This window comes from Lissotriton vulgaris, chromosome 2_1 (assembly GCF_964263255.1).
Source record: "Lissotriton vulgaris chromosome 2_1, aLisVul1.2, whole genome shotgun sequence".
Lineage (NCBI taxonomy): Eukaryota > Metazoa > Chordata > Amphibia > Caudata > Salamandridae > Lissotriton > Lissotriton vulgaris.
This window is the reverse complement of record NC_141687.1, coordinates 775,651,760-775,669,841: the sequence shown is the minus strand read 5'-3', so window position 1 is coordinate 775,669,841 and position 18,082 is coordinate 775,651,760. Positions and strand designations below refer to the sequence as shown.

At 42.9% G+C, this 18,082-nt stretch overlaps 1 protein-coding gene across 4 annotated transcripts in view; it reads right to left on the bottom strand.

Annotated features, from left to right (window-relative positions):
- HAT1 (histone acetyltransferase 1) overlaps positions 1 to 18,082 on the bottom strand; it is a 490,786-nt gene that overhangs the window by 256,038 nt on the left and 216,666 nt on the right. For all 4 annotated transcript variants that reach the window (XM_086956126.1, XM_086956129.1, XM_086956128.1 and 1 more), the window contains one exon: positions 10,033 to 10,105. In XM_086956126.1, the coding sequence (XP_086812252.1) occupies positions 10,033 to 10,105 (73 nt within the window). The remainder of the gene's footprint in view (positions 1 to 10,032; positions 10,106 to 18,082) is intronic.

Sequence of the window (18,082 nt, the reverse complement as noted above, 5' to 3'; positions counted from 1 at the left end):
GACGTAGTAAGGGCTTCACACAGTGGGATAATATTGGCATCTCCACAGTGGGAGACTTCTGGGATAAAGGGACGGTAATCCCATTTACACAGCTTCAACAACAATATAAACTGGGCTTGACCGAAACGTATAGATATGGACAAATCAGACATGCGTTATTGGCGGCACTTCCGCCGGGCACTGACGTCCCGGAGGCCTCGCCGCTGGAAGACCGTCTACTCACTGATTACATGCAAAAGCGAGCAACATCACTCACATATCGGAAATTAATTATCCACCTGCCAGACCACACAATTATGCTGCGGGCGAAATGGGCGGCGGAGGTGGGGGCTATGGATGATACGGAATTGATAGAGGCCCTGGCATCCCCTAAGGAAGTCGGTATTTCGGCCAAGCTTAGATTGGTGCAGCTTAAAGTCCTACATCACATATATTATACCAGAACCACCCTGCACAAGATACATAGGGCACAGCACCCATTTTGCCTCAGAGGGTGTGGGGAGGAAGGTACCTTTTTTCCACACTATGTGGGAGTGTCCAGCAATAGTAGAATATTGGCAACAGGTGATACGTACGGTGTCACAGACACTGGAGATATCTTTTCTACCAGAACCACGAAAATGTCTCTGAAATATATGGGATCCTAATGATCTCATTCGCCATGGACAGACCTGGGTCACGCTAGGACTCATGGTTGCCAAAAGGGATATAGCGCAGAAATGGGGGGCGGCCAACCTACCCACGCTGGCAACATGGACCTTGCAATGATCACAGAGCGCACAGTGTATGCGAACAGAGGAAGCCAGTGCAAATGGAACAAAATATGGGCGGCCTGGAATACATTCTGTGGAGAAATATGTGACCCATTGCCGGAACCGGATGTAGATAGCACAGATGAGGAGGATGAGGGGGATTAAAGAAGGGAAAGATATGAGCGACTGTAAATCGGATGCAGGAAATGTACTGTACTAATACTACTATGGATTGTATATCTTAACATGTATAACTGAATCGATGTAAAATCACTGTATAGTTATCGTTATGATTACCAATATGATGTTTGGTTTAATTAAAAAAAATTTAAAAATAATAATTAACCACCCAAACCGAGCACCCTCCCTCCAAACGTATTCTGAAGCATACTTAAGAACTTTGAATCACTGAGGCAAAAGTAATAAGTGCATGTTTTTCATTGAAAATATGCATTCCTATAATTGTGTGTGCTGTCCGAAAGATTCAATTTGATGTCTATTTACTTTTGCGAAAAAAAGAATCTTTAAACTAAACTTTACAAGTGTGGCCTGATCGTAAAGAAATTTGAGGTTTAAAAAAAAATGTACTTTTTAAAACTAAAACATAGCCCATGTTTTAAAAGATACACATTAAGTGTAAAAATAAACACAAAAAGTAGTACGGGGGCAAACTCAGTATAAACTACCTGGTATGCTGTATACCCAAACTTTGGTCCAGTATATGAATCCAGAATATGGAGGTGACTAAAAACTGGTCTCCTATCTGGGAAAAGTCATCCTTAATGGAAGTGGAAACGTCACACCCATAGTAGTGTCATGCTTCATCATTGGTAGCCTCTCCCCACCCTGGTAGGTCAGTGCCACCAGGGCGGATCCGACCACCTTTAAGACTGTACCAAAAAGAGTGAGTTCTTAAATCTTACTGGACAAAGCAGAGGGAGTTCCAGGTTGAATTAAAAATACTTCAGGGTTCCTAGGATAATATCTTTAATGAGCAGGACACTAGGTATGACTAAAAATCTAATCTGAATGGGTATTTTGAGAGTGATGACTCGCCAGGGCTGTGTACTAAAACCATTTCTTTTTTCCATCTATACAAGTAGGGTAGAATCACTCCTGTCAAACTCAATACCGGATGTTCCCAAGTTTAATAATGTGCGCACGCCAATCCTGCTTCATGCAGATGATTCTGTTAATTGCTCACACGAGCAGAGCCTTACAGTAGCTATTAGAAATGTATGTAAACTATTTGAGAGGTCTAGACTTAAAAACGAATGAGGCAAAGTCCTTTATTTTAATTACTGGGAGTAAGTGAAGGAGGGTCCCAAATTTTTAAATAGCTGGACGGAAAATAGCTCACACCGACACCTTCTCCTACCTTGGGATAACCGTTGACAGTAAACTTTCTTGAACCAATATGATCACTAACAGGGGTTTATGTCTGGAAAAGAGTATTATCGCTTTAAACTCTTTCATAAAGAAACTGGGTGTGAAGCCCCTTGAAACGATTAAAAAGGTCTATTCTGCCAAATCCATATCAGTGGCAACCTATGGGGCAGGGTTTTGGGGAGTCTTTATTTCCCTGAGCCGTCAGACCATTGAGGATATATTTTGGAAAAAACTTGCTGGTCTCCCAATAAGTTGCTCCAACTTTAGTTGGCATGCAAAATTGGATATCCCTTTTATCAATGACATAATTAGATTGGCGCCAATACTACTAAAGCATTTAAAATGGAGAAGAGAATCAGTGATCATTACCCAGCGGTTAATAGAAGACTGTTTATCCAGGCCTGGACTGGCCGTTGAGGGCAGCGGGCAATTCCCCGGTGGGCCGCATGGTTGGGGGCCGGTTTTGGGCCCCTGGGACCGTTTTTGTTACAGGGCCGTTATGCTGCAAAAACGGCCCTGTAACAAAAACGGCCGAAAACCGGCCCTGTCACAGAGCGCGGTCGCACCTCTCGCCCCTCCCCTCTCCTCCCGGAGGGGGGGAGGGGTTGGCCGAGCACTTTGCCAGGGCCGGTTCTGGTTCCCAGTCCGGCCCTGTGTTTATCCCTCGAACACCCACAGAGGATTCCGTGGCTGACATACATTAAAGATAGTCTCTCTCCCCTTGGCTTAGAGCACCTACTTACATTGCCAATAGATTGCTCTACTGTCTCTAAGTCTCTATTGCTGAATTGTAGGGCCACTGAGCGAGCGAAAATGAACTCTCATATAGCATCTGTAAAACAGTTTTAGAAGGTCCAATTGATCAGGAAGATGCAGCCCTATACTTATACTTTGTTACCAATTTACGCCACCGATTTATTTTAGTGCGGTTTCGTTTGAATTTTATTCCCTGCAAGTTTTCTTATCCAGCCAGAATCTATTCTACCCATGATCTCCCTCCCTACCTATGTGACAGCATGTCCTTGCAATCAAATGTAAATTTTTTTGGGGGTGCAAATTCTATAAAGCAACACAAGAGATTCATCCGCCACTCATGCGCAGACCTAAAACTTAACCCAGTGCCGTCAAGGAGTTTTTTGGGTTTTTTTACACAATCGCTGCCCGATCATTTGGTATGTTACGCTGTGGCCTCTTATTTACTTCTCTCATGGAAGACTAGGCGACTGTGTAATAATTTTACATGAACTGTGTGTTTTTATTCTTCTCCCTTTGCTTTGAATTGATTTTTTATACACATTTGTTAATTATTTATTCCTAAAGTTTTGTATTATGAAGGCCGTTGCTCAGATGTGTATATTTGTACTCTTATGATCGTATTCTTAAGAATGAAATAAAGTGAGTGACACCCATTTACTATACGTCAACATGTTTCTGCCAATCTTGGTTAGCCTAAAAGGTCTGGGGCATTCTTTAGGGCTTATGGATCCCTATTGATATATTTTGGGATAGTTTTAATCACTCACACTTAACACTAGAGTGTGTGAAACTACCTTTTTAAACCCAGGTAAGTCTTACCTGGAACTGGATGAGTAGAAACTTTATATCCTATATTTTAGGGGATACCAACAAACTGGTCACAGATGGGTAGTGTCCTTTGTAGGAACACATTCTTCAAAAGGTACACCACTCTTCTATAACTATGCTTTGTCACGTGGCAAAAAGGTAGTTTCACATACTGTAGTATTAATGTGAGTGATTAAAACATTCACAAAATGTGTGTATTATTCTTTGCGGGATTCAAAGTTATCTGTATGGCACAAGTAACAAATTTAATTGAATCTAGGCACCTACCTCCTCTTAAACAGTGTAATATGCAATTTGAGGAACGTTGTTACTGACAAGCCCACAATAACAGGAGCTTAAGAAAAACAAATGTTTTGACTGCTTTCCCAATGGTCAGGGTAGGTTTATGCTTAATATTTTCTAGCTAAAAGTCCTGAACAGCAAAACTGACGTCCGCTTGCCACCAGTCTTGTTCTTGGAATTTTTGGGAGCATCTGCTCACCAGACCTCAGTCAGGGAGCCAGTCAATACTATGACATTTTACTCTGAAGAGAGACTGGGGCATTCCCTTCCAGGAATTTAAACACCAGACAGGCAGTTTACATGTAATACACTTGGTTAAGGTAGCCAATGAAAAGAGTGAAAGCCCACCCTTGTACTTTAAACTTGTCCATTTTTTTAAATAGTTCAGCTGCCTTGCACTGAAAGGACTGTTATGGATCAATCTTTTCATTGGGTAGGCTACTCGTTTTGCTGTAGGCCAATTTGGAGTTTGAAAGCGATCATATCGTTGATTTGTGATGCTTAACAACCAGATAGGGAAGATTTAATTGGGTTGTTGCAAGCAGAATAAGGCTGAATAGTACCACCTGCTCATTGCCTGGCTCAAAATGTAGGTTTGCATTCCACACCATACCTACATTTCTATCCAGTTCGAAATATTCTCCAAGCCTCTTTGCAGTGTACTACAGGGGTCACTGGAGCACAAACCCATAGATAGATCTGTATGGCATGTCTGCATATGATTTGTAGAGTAGCCCGTTAGCCCTTATGATAGAAAACAGAGGTTTGATAAATATGCAGAAGAGGATGAGGGAAAGGAAAGAGGAAAGGAAAAAAGAAAGAAATATAGATATGTTGACAGTAAAGAAATAAAGTTGACAGGAAAGAAGGTTGACAGGAAAGGAGTGGCGTGACCAGGTAATGGTTAACTGCATAACTCACTGCTCCCTCACGCACACTTGGCTCCATACCCAGCTTAGGTGGATGTTTAAAAGAAGAGTTGATTAGCTTATCAAAAATTTTGTCAGTCTCTTCCTGTGACCATGAAGTTAGCCATGTGGCACCGGAAAATGGTGTACGGTTGTCATAAAAGTAGAGGATAAGGTGTGTGTTTGAAGGTAGCATGCAGGTCTGTTTGTGGGCCATGTATTAGCATACACTGCCTTTTTAGGTCTCGCCTGTCGATGCGCATGCGCATCGAGCTTGCGAGACTATGGGGGCTTAACCACTCTTTAACTAACTTGCAAGGAATCGTGGCGATTCCTTGCAGTGCCCGTGACTTTTAAGCTCAATGCGCATGCGCATCGAGCTTAAAAGCGCGTGCACATGCCCCCCGCCGCCTGCCTTGCCCACTCTCTCTCTCACTTCCTCCCCCAGCTCCGCCCCCTCACTTCTTGGTTGCACGGCCGCTAGGCCGTGCCTCCCCTACTCTCCTCCCCCCTCCTCCTCCTACTCTCCTCCCCTGCCTGCCGTGTCGCAACTCTCCCCGCTCCGCCCCCTCCCCTGCAGAACAGTACAGAGACACCAAACAGATTTTTCAATCAGACTTTTAAATTAAATCACAGCAGCAATTTACTATTAAAACAAAACAATTTTGGAGCCTGCATTTCCTGAATTTTAGCAGCAATTTACTATTAAAACAATCTTAGAGCCTGCATTTCTGACTTCTTTTGGGCGCGCTGAAAGGCTGCATTTTCAGTTATTGCGAACACACATTCAGAATGATGTTTAACTTCTGCAGCGCTCTGACACCCTCGAGGTGCTAGCCTCATGCATACACACAGCCCTCACACATACAAGCATACACGCGCCCCTCCCCGCCGCACATACGAGTACACAGAACACACATCTTATGGTGCACACACTAGCACAGAACTGAAGGCGCTAGCCTTCACGTGCGCATGCATATACACCGCCTCAAGCATTCAGGCATACAAGCGCCCCTCCCCTTCGCACATACGAACGCACATAACACAGTTCCTACGTCTCAGATACTAGCGCATAAAGATACAAACATCCGCCTTCCCTTCAAGCCATACTAACCTCATCAGTGGAACTTAAAACTGCAGGTGACACCGCAGGGCTCCCCCTTCAGCATAGAAACGCCGCGCCATTGCTGCTCCATAAGCCCGGCACTCCGTGGGCGCTTGCTTCCATTAGAAAATGGAAGTCCCGCCCTACTAGTTTCCGGCAAAAGCACGCGCACGTCTTGATATAAAACTGGTTTCTATGCTTTTTTTCGAGACTTGCAATTCCCAAAACACTTTTACAGCAGCATTACTCATCAAGTGTTTGGCACAGCATCAGTGCAGCTTATACTGTATGCCTCTAACATTCATGACCAGGCAAACGCGTTTGAAGAAAAAGCTTTTATAAATGCTCCTTGCACATCTATGCTCCTACCTGCCACATTTGCATTGAATAATGATGAGATGTTATACATAAACTAATCATCTATAAAACTTGTCTGCTGGCATAACTTCAGTAGCGATAGTTCTGCCAGTATGTTAATTAACTATACAAATGCCAGTAATAATCGTGAACAGCCTTTAGACCGCAGCTTTCGTGCTGGATGTAACGGTAACATGCCAAATTCACTACCAGAAATTAGTAGGAAAAAAGTGGGTTAGCTAAGTAGAAGCTGCTTACCATCATTTGCTATCCCAAACAAAACAAACTTGTTTTAATTGCCAGCCTAATTACCAGCATATATTCATCATGCTTCTTTAGTTGATGAAAAAACATGTAGAACGGTTAATTATGCAGACTCCACAGTATGAGTCTATATCACAAACACTTATTCAGCTTTCAACACTTTTACAGCAGCCTTACTCATTTAGTGTTTGCCAAAGTGTCACTGCAACTACTATTTTGTGCTTTTTACATTTATAAGCATGCATATGTATTTCAACATTAAGCTTTTACCTACCACACTTTCATTGAATAATGACAAAATGTCACATAAACAGACTAACCATCTATACAGAGGTTAGATAAAATTGTCTTTTTAATGACCATGCTGTTTTAAAGCATTACAAGTATTAGTAGCTTTTGCATCCTCTTCATATATTCGCTCAAAAAATGTCTTTTTTATGACAATGCTGATTTAAAGCATTATAAGTTGTAGTCATTTGTGCATCCTCTTCATATATTCAATCACTATCACATCTTTCTACCCTCACCCCTGTCACATTCTCACCTCCGTAAAAAAAGTGTCACCGTACCTTACACAATCCCAACAGTAACAGCTCATACTCTCGCAATACATGAACTCACTCATTCCTTCACTCTCCCTTACAAACACACCCTTTACTTTCACACCTCTCTTCCACATACAGCTTCACACGTCTGTCATCACACACCCTTACATATTCATAGAATGATTTTTAATGTAGAAGCTCCCAACCCACGACACATATCTCCCAATATGCACAGAACTAGCGCTTTGCGAATGCACACAATAGGGCTGAGAATGCTAGTCTGCAATTTTTAGACCACCCTTAACTTATGAATACCACACACATACATAACACCACACACATAAGACCACACACCACACACATAAACCACACGCACATACACCACGCACATACACCACGCACATACACCACGCACATACACCACGCACATACACCACCACATCCACCTCATCCACCACCACCTCATCCACCACCACCTCATCCACCACCACCTCATCCACCACCACCTCATCCACCACCACCTCATCCACCACCACCTCATCCACCACCACCTCATCCACCACCACCTCATCCACCACCACCACATCCACCACCGCATCCACCACCGCATCCACCACACCCACCACCATCACTTCCACCACCACATCCACAACCACCACATCCACCACCTCCACCACCACCACATCCACCACCACCACCACATCCACCCCCTCATCCACCACCACCACATCCACCATCACCACCACCACCACACCCACCACCACCATATCCCCCAGATCCACCACTACCACATCTATATGCGTGTGTGTGTGTGGCTCTGTGTGTGTGTGTAGGTGCAAATGCAATGTTCTTGGATTTTTGTCACAATAAAATACACTGAACATAATCTTCACAAAAGTTATTTACAAACGTTTAAGCTATTGCCATTATAAATTACAATAACTTTTATTTAAGTATTAATTATTAACAAAATTAAAAGCCATTGTTATGTGTAATATCAAGACATCCAAGTCACGTAAATACAACACACATTGCATTACAAATGCTATAGGTGTCACATTTGCAAAAGTTAACACTATTGACATTGTAACTGACAAAGCTATTAATTTTGCTACTTTCAAAACCAACACATAAATAAAAAGTGTCATTTACAATACCAATAGCTCAAACTTTCCTAATGCGAGACCTATTGCATTTCCAATGCTTGTTCCTTGTGTGATCAGACATGAAGTTGATCCGGTGCTTTAAGCTGAAGTTTCAAACGAAAGGTCCTGTATCCTCCAACTTGTTCCTTAAACCACTTCACATCAGGATAGTCTCTGCCTTGTAACATACTTATTCATTTCTTTTTTTTTTTTGAGAAAGCACATTCCAGTCAGACCTATATCTCCTGAAGCAGCGCAATCTTCTGACCCTAGCCCCCATTCAAAAAACTTGAATCTGGGTAGTTGCAGCTGCTGTCTCTCTAAATACGTAGGCCACAACAGTGGCGGTAAGAAATTCCATCTAGGGTTATGGCATATATTGTAAAATGGCCCTAAAGGCTTCTTTCTGCATTTACTTAATTATGACCCTGAAAACATAACATGTAAACTCTATTAATCAGGGCTCTACATCAGGCATGAATTCCAACCACAATACACCCAAGACCCCCACACCATGACAGGGATTTCTTATGGATTTTGGGGGCCCTGGGCCAAACGTATTTCGGGGGCCCTGGTTAGCAACATATTTGAAATTATGATCCGGTTACACCTCTTTCATACCCTCTTTGGCCAAGTCACTGATCCAAAATCAAAATGTGTTTACATCTAGTATTCAAGGATATTAATGTGGTTTTCAATATTGTAACAGCACCAGCTCGCTAATATTCCTGCAAATAATCTCTGTGCCCCCCCTTCCTTGTGAAGACCTGTTTTGATCTAAAAGAAACTTTTGTATGGATGTTGCATGAAACAAACACAACCTTTGTCTGAAAAATGTCTGCAATAGTCTCTCACACATTCCCCTCATTAAAAATAAATTAAAGGAAAATGTTATTTACAACAAACTAAGAATTATTCAAGTTCATCAGGGCAAGACTCTCTCAGGGCCCCCTCCAGGAAGGCTGTGGCCCCCGTCCAGAGCCCACTTTGCCCATGCCGTAAAACGCCTCTGCACCATGAGCCCCGGCACTGCAGTAAGATTTGATGAACTAATTATTTAGTCAGAAAAAAATGCATTTCAAGAACTTTGGAGTCTTTTTCAGTTCATAAATGCGTATGTGGGAGCCATCTATCACAACACTGGCAACACAATTTAAAATATGCCCACAAACCATCTATAAGCAGATAACCACATGTAAAAGATCTGCTTCATGCGCATTATTGACCTCAGTTCTGTACGGCAGAATCTACCTCCTCTTAATGGTAGATCATGACTGTCATAACCATGACAGGTGTAACCTGCATCAGGGGTTCCAAGCACATTGAGGCAGAATTAGCCATTAAGATCAGAATTTTTACAGACAGGTCTTGTGTTTAGATTCATTACCCAACTTCTGCACTGGGTTTTGATACTACTTCTAACAAGGGACAAGCGCTTCCATTTAGAAAGCAAATTTCAAGACTCTGCCTGAGCGAACAACTTCTCACAATCTGAATCAATGGGTAGAGTCTCATATCTTGTTTTTTAAATGTTTGATAGCACTAACTGATTTGACTTCCTGCATAAGGATGTGGATGAGCAATTTATGGAATCAGAGAAAATCATCTTGCCACAACAAAAAGGACTTCACAAGTCTAGTCTTAAAAAACGGTAGCACCATGAGAAAGTAATATTTCTATTTTTTTAAATAAAGTACTTACTCGTTAAACACCTGATGAGTGAACTCCGGGTTAAAAGTAGTGTTCTCATCTTCCAGATCCTCAGGGAATCGCACTGTAAAAATAAAAAAAGCAAATGTATTAGGTAGAACGCAATAATTATGAGAGAGTACAAGCCAAATCCTTGGCCGTTGAGTAGCTGAAGGTGTTGACCAGTTTTAGTTTGAACAGCAGTGTTTTAAAATTTATCACAAAAAAGACAAATAAATAAGCTAATTTGATATTAAAAGACAATCTGAGATTTCCTAAAAACAGACCGATGTTAAGGGCTCCGAATTATTTAAAAAAACACAAGAAGTCTGTGTACAGAAGACATTTCAGTCCAAGCAGCACATACCTACTCCTTCGAGGACTAGATCAGGGAACTACAGAATGTAATGATGTAGAAGGCTGAAGTAATTAGCCTCATGCTTCACTAGGAAGTGGGGAAAGAACTAGAAAGACTCACCCGTGCCAAAGTTAATTTATCATTCACTCATCATGGGCAAATAAACTGAAGTTGTAATGTGAACGGATATGGATTTGCAGAAATGGTCTCTTCCTTCAGTGGGAAGGTCAGAAGCAGAGGAGATTAATGTCTTGCCAGGATTACTAATTCCTTTTGAAACTGTAATGAAGAATTTTATTTCGCATGGAGAGGACCCCGAAATCAAGAGTATTTGCAGAGGTCTGTAAAGAATTTTTAAAATACCAAAGGAAAACAGGAGGATTTGGTCTGCAGGATCAGATTATTGGCAGAATTGTAACTGCTGGTAATATGGGAATTTAGGGAGAAACAGTGATGTCAAAGCTAGCAGATATTGTTAACAAGTCAATGCTAGAAAGATTCTAGATATCACATGCTTTTAAGTTGAAATTCAATGGTAGGAATTGGATAGAAGACTGTCAATCATATGGGACAGTGGTTATATCAAGTAATCCATCACCTTGCACATGCCGATTTTTACCCTTTGTTATGCTTTGGTCAGAAATGACTAATTCACTACTGCTCTTAGGACATTACTAGCGCATGTAGGCAGAGCGGTTACGTGAAAAATAGGATACTTGGCTGGCAAGGGGAGACTAAAATGTATTAACACTGTTAGACTAAGTAATCAAATATATAAGATTTATTATATACTATGAGATGAGACACAGATGTGGCAGGACCAAATCAAAGTAAGCACAACTATGTTTCTTAGCATCTATTAAAGGTCTAGGCAGCACCAAACATAATTTGAACTGCTATCCATCACATTTAAGATAATTTTGACGACCATGGGCATACCATCGTTAAACTAGCAATGAACAAAGCACAATGACACCAGGATAGTTTTAGCAAGAATGGGATCCTATTTGGAAAATAGCAGCGATAGCCTTCACCAGGTTCCAATTAAATGTTATGATCTGCAAGAAATTGTAAAGGAGGTATCGGAAACCAGCAAGGGGGAAGACAAAATTATTGGGTGTGGAGGAGAGTATTATATGGCAGGCGTGTTCTGTTTTTGCCTCTTACAGCAAGGAAACCTTTACTAGAGGGCATAGTTATATGGCTCACTTCCTAAATAATTAAGCAACTGTTGTCATGAGAGTTGCTGATGAAGATAGCTATCCTTAACCAACTAAGTCAACTTAACACAAATGTGAATGGCAGCAGAATAGTATATGCCTCCAGGCATAGCAAGGGCTCTTCCCAATCGCTAATAAAACAATGGCATATGTTCGGCATTGTGACAAATACTTAATGATAACACAAGAAAATATTTTGACTCAACCCAGCAATTTCTGCAGGACTGAAGTGGTGGGATATGTGTTGGCATGCATACACAAAGGGCACATTAGAGGCCTAGGGTATGTTAAGGCAGCTCTTGTTTTTTGACCTAACATTAAGGACAATTTATCAAACCTTATATCATAAACCATAACCCCTTCATTGCTTTTCCCTCCCAGTGCGGAGCCCATTTTGGCTATTTGGCGTGGTTTATCCTTAGGCCTGCATACTTTTTTTTCCACATAAGGTATTAACGCCAAATCTGTATACTTTTTTTCCAACATCCCAGGGATTCTTAAGGTACTCAAGGTTAGGGGAAAAGTAGGAAAAAGGTGTGCCTGAAAAAAGTGCCTTTTATCTCCTAAAAATGGCATCAACAAAAGATTTGCGGTGCTAAAGTCACCATCTTCCCAACTTTCAGGAACTTGAAGAGCTCAATTGAAAAACCTTTGTGTTTTTTTAACCACGTTTTGGCATTTTTAAGTCTCGTGCCTATCGTTGCAGTGTGCAGTGAGAGACCTCTTGTAAAGGGTTTCAAAACGGATCTAGGAATCGCACACGCTCATGCGTGTGCTTTTCCTTTTGGCCCATGCTATTATCAAAGACAGCATGCAATTGGCCAAAGGCGGGCGCATTGCTCCGCCCATGCCCTATTGGTGTTGGTTACCTGCACTGCTGCCATGTGGTTTCAATTATCGTGCACATATCTCGTTGTGGCGTGCGCACCACTCGCAGACTTCATTTTTTGGATCCATTTCACAGGGAAGCAACTAAATAAAAGAAGGAAAGAGGTGGGCTGCTCACGCGCACCACTCGCTTCCTTTGGATCTTGCTAAGTTTTTAAACTGTCTACCGCAATACTCTTCCTTACAGTGAAACTGTAAAATTGTGTATAACACACATCGCCTATCTGCCACACTTACAGAGCAAGGATACGAGCAAAACAACAAAAAGGAACATAGAAACTATCTTTCGCAGTTTCACAACATCCCCCAGCCTTAAACTTGAATATACATGTGCCCAAACATTCATGAACGTGCAATCGCAAAGTACATTCTTGGTACACCTGACAGTTTGTTTCACTGTTGAGTAACTAAAATAGCAACTTGTTTGTGTGCGGCCCAGTTTCTTGAAACGTGAAACATCAAGCCTGGATTATTGAGGCACCAACGTAGCCGCTAACCAGCAGCGTTGGATTTTTGCTTTAGAGCGTTACTCGCCTGAGATCGGAGCATGCATGGACCGGTCCCATAGCATCATTTTAACTCCTTATTTACTGCTCTGTGCAATCGCCGGTGGGCGCGTGCACTATGCAGCTAAACGCTCAATTTGAATTTATTTGCGGTCAGTGGCGGCTATGATTTCATGCGCAGACTGTGAGGGCGCTATACACACCCTGCTCTGCTATCCACTCAGTGGAGGGCGGTGAAGGGGGGGGGGGGGTCGTGAGGACTCTGCATAGAAACATACAGTTCGCAGCAGACAGTGAGGGCCCTGTTAACACCCTGCCTTGCTGTGCACTCAGTGACGGGCACTTGCTGTCCTATCTGCATGCCTAGCTAAAGAGTGCGGACAGACTGCGTTTTTATGAAGGGTCAGTGAGTGACAACTCATAGGTAGCAGTCATTAAGTGCCCTACACTCACCAAGGGATGTTTGCTGCCCGCAAGGCTTCTGCAGAATGAGGGTTTGCGAGTAGCAGTCATTGAGTGCCCTAGGCGCAGCCCGTGCTCCTATGCACTCACTGAGGAACATTTGCTCCCTCAGAGTGACGGCTCACAGGGAGCAGGCAGTGAGGGCCCTACGCACAGTCCGTGCTCTTATGCACTCACTGAGGAACATTTGCTCCCTCAGAGTGACGGCTCACAGGGAGCAGGCAGTGAGGGCTTTAGGCACAGCCGCCCCCTGTACATTCACCGAGGGATGTTTTTGCTACTGTGAAGTCTCTGTAGAGTGCGCGTGAGCTGCGGACAGTGTTTCTACATCCCGGTCTGTGATTGTCACCCGGTGGTCCAATACACTCAGTGGTGTGTGTCTGCTGCCCGCGAGGGCTCAGTGCTGTGAGGGAGGGCTGCGAGCAGTCCGTGTTCCTCCCAATGCCTCTCCGTTCCTCCCTCAGCTTTCCCAGCTCTTGGTGCAGCCCACAGTTTCCACCCTCTGACTCCTGTCATTGGCAGTACGAGGACCCAGCCTGTAAGACACAGTCCTCTGGCGGCCTCTCCAGGCTCCTCGCTCCTCACCTCTCCCTTCTCCACTCCCCTCCCCTCCCCTCCATTCCTCAATTTGGAAAAAGCAACATCTTTATGTGGGCAGTTTCCACGCAGCAGTCCCAGCTCTGCAGCCTGGCTGCATGGTTGGATGTGAGCTGAGAAGGGAGCAAGGACAGCGCGCTCTGACTGACCTTTGTTACTGTGTTTTGTCTTTTCATCGGAAGAGTCAGCAATAGTTCATCCCAGGTGCTCAAAATTAGAAGGCAACCTTAGTCACTTGACAGTCAGATAAAGGGATGTTCCAGGATTTCACAGATTGGGGGTAATAATTTACAAAATGAGGGCGGGTAACAATCAAATTCAAAGTAGATTACCACAGTACTCAGGCAAAATAAATTAAACAAGTAGCATAATACCACTAGTTCCAAATAGTCTGTTGTAGTGCATGATCCTGAAGCCAGCATATCAAATAGTGCAGTATCTTACCCAGCGCCACTAGTTGCAATCATGGGCTTTATATTTAACCAGTCTATTTTGGGATGCTGGTACAAACACATAAACCAGATACACTGATCCAATACACTGGGAAATGAACGTGAAGGTGGTTTTATATGCACTGCTTAAAGCCCAAACAGGCAACTAAACAAGCAGTTACAAGTAAAGTCACCTTGCACAACAAAACACATAAATAAATTGGTACAGCAAATGTAGAACCACCAACGTATATTTCTCATACGTTCATTCCTACATAATATTACTATATTTTATCATGATACAAGCACACACAATCCCACTATATAAACTTTCCTCCACTTTACTCAACTCGACACCATTCCACTCCACGCTAAACTACTCAACTCTACTACACTCTATAACAATGTCCTCTACTCTATACTATACTACACCACTTCACTGTACCACACTACACTCTATAGGTCTACATTAACAAAATTCGAGCTAGTAATGTTGCATTAATATTTGCTATGCCAAAAACTCAAACTTTTACTAATGCAAGACCTATTGCATTGCAAATGCTTGTTCAAAGAGGTAGCCCAATTTTCCTTTTTTTGTGCTTTCAAAACTTCTGAATTCAGCAAGGGTTATATGTGTAGATATAGCAAGGTTTTATATAAGAAACTAACTGTTGAAATAAAAAAATACTGAAAAGGAGTAGAAAAAAAGGTCCACTTTTGAAGTTTTCAGCAAACTTTTTTTATCATCAAGTAATATACCATTACGTCCGCCAGACCCTTCTGGTTGTGGGGATACATAGGGTTGTAGGTTTTCCAACAACCCGAGATACCCAGAGCGAGCAAGTGAGCTGCGGTGTACAAGTTGATCTTTTTTTTTTGCATTTACTGCTTTTTAAATTAAGAAACTGCAAACAAACCAACAGATTCTAGGCAATATCAACCACAACCTACAGCCCCCCATACGGAACTCCAATTGCAGTGGGAATATACAATTATGTGTAGCAACTGTACAGTATATAACTTTGTGGCAGCAGTGAAGGGAGCTTAAATACAGTAACAGCAGTCTATAATGCTACACCACACAGTCGATAAAGGAAGCCACCTGGAGCAGAAATTATTTTCACTGAGGTGCACAGCAAGAAATATTCCAAACAACTAAAGGAGGCTGAGGGTCCTAGTGCACATCATGTATCCAACATTTTCCGAGTGGGTTGTTACAGACCTTTGCTATGCATGTACGGATGGGGTGACAATGTGGTGTAAGAGCGCCAGAGCATTTACAAATTGCGATTAGGTCTTGAGTGGGAGGGTTAAGTTAGGAGGTGTGGGGGTGAAGAGTGTGACTGGGTAGTTCAGAGTAACTCATGTTATCAGCCTATTTCCACTGGTGCGGAAACACACTGCAAATCCAGCAGTCATCTAGGAGTACCTGTTAGTTTCGTCTCAATTGCCTTAAGGTATGCCTTCCAATTGTGGGGGTTGGGTGTGAGCGGGCGGCCTAGTATATTCCCCTGGGAGATCTCAATTTCAGCTGAGAGGGCACCACCCAGGCTAGAAAGCCATGTTGAAGCAGGAGAGGTCAAGAACGATTTCCAGAATATGGCTATCCTCCGCTTAGCTGTCGCCCTTGCCAGATCCAGAACTTATTTAGGGTCTTACGGTTTGCCATTCATGAGGTGATTCTCAACAAAAAGTGCAGCCATCCAGGGCGATTGCCTTGCTGCAAGTGTGTCTGTTACAGCAGCCCAGTACACCACCAACAGCAACAGTGGGGACAAAGGTTCGATGAGCCAGGGTACATCCGTGCAAGTCTTTTGGGGTTGAGATATGTATGATGAAGAAAACTGAATTTGTGTTTATTTGAGCCTAGTGTTTACGAAGATAGTTTTTGGGATACCCAAACATTGCATCATTGTTTGCCAGTTAACGCTGTCAAGAGTGCACCATCCCAGTAAGCCCTGAGCGCTGTAAGAGGGACCATGCCGTCCTGCTGGATTGAATTGTATAGCATTGTTATAGTCCGTCGGCCCAGAGCCGTGTACAAGCAGTGTCTGAAGGAGTCTGGGTGTCTCAGGCTCATCATGCGTCTTGCCCCATACCCTGAACAATTGGTGTGTAAGAGATGCATACAGAAGACTTTCAGGAACCACATGCTTCCTCGTCGCTCTTGGCTGAAGAAATTGAAAGACATAAGTGTGCAAAACATGCCAAATTCTGAGTATGGTGGGGCTTACTCATACACCACAGGAGTCACATCCCTGGTAGTACCGATTTCAACTACCTTTGCCAAGGTCATCTTAGTGGTCCGAAAATGTGTCACCTAAGGCTACATTCTCACCACTACCACCTACTACAATCCCCTAGCCTCTACCACCAACTGTTCTAGCTGATCCACAATTAGAAACACTGGTACACTGGAAACTTGTCATACCTCCACCATGGCTTGAACTTACCCCACCAAGGTGAGCACGTTACAACAGAGCACTCTGGTACACCAAGGAGACAACACCCCTCAATCAAATTGCAGTATAGCATCTCACTTTGTTGCTGACCGAGGTACCCAAGACGACTGGGCGCTCTGCCTGCTCATATTCGCAGAACTACTACATCCTCAACTTCCACCACTTACAGAAATATCAACAGACTGCATAAAGACGAACCTTAGTTCCTATACAAATGCCACCGACACGGACTTTATTGAATTTTTTATGTTTCACCAACGAAGTTGAAGACCCAGGCTAAATTTGGTCAAAAGGCCCACTTGATACAACTATACAACTTTTATTTTGTCAGCTATGGTTGAAGCGGTGCCTTCTCTTCAGCAAGTAGAATAAACCAGATCAGCAAGACCACCTCTTTATTACAGTAGATCTGCAAGCAGACCAGGCCTTTGTGTAACAGCCAAGTGATCTCCTGTGCCCGCCTCCAAGCCCACCTGATGACGAAATTAAGAAACTAGACTCAGCAGGGAGAAAAATCTGAAGCCAGTCAGCAGTATCTATGAAGGCGGTGATTGTCACACACACATATATATATATATATATATATATATATATATATATATATACACATACACACAAATATATATTTAGTAACAGAACAGCAGGGTGGTGGCGCAAAAGAAGAGTGTGTGATGGAATCAAGTTGGGCGTAAGCAAACGGCAGTGGGCTAGGGGCAAGAGGGAGAGAACGACACAGACATGGGATGAAGGGCAAGTACACAGGTGAAAGAGAGCCGCCACAACGAGGAGACCAACCACAGGGAGGGAAGGGGGAGAGCGCAGCAAATCACAAACTAATGGGAGCGTTTAACCAAAAAAAAATGGTTTCTTTAAAGTGGGCAGAGGAAAACACTTGTCCGCCATTCAAGAGGATGGTAAAGAGCTATGCTTGAAGGGAGGGAAAAACAAAAAAAACGTTGAATAAGCAGACAAGTAAATGACAAAAAAAGCCAACCAATGGCATGCAATGCATGGGATGAAAGCACCAGTAAGTTTGTGGTAAGCCCACAATAGGTCTTTTGAAACTAGACCATTGTGCAATCTAGCAGGAGTGTTCTGTGTCAATAGCTGGCTTATCAAACAAACCTCCAGGATACAC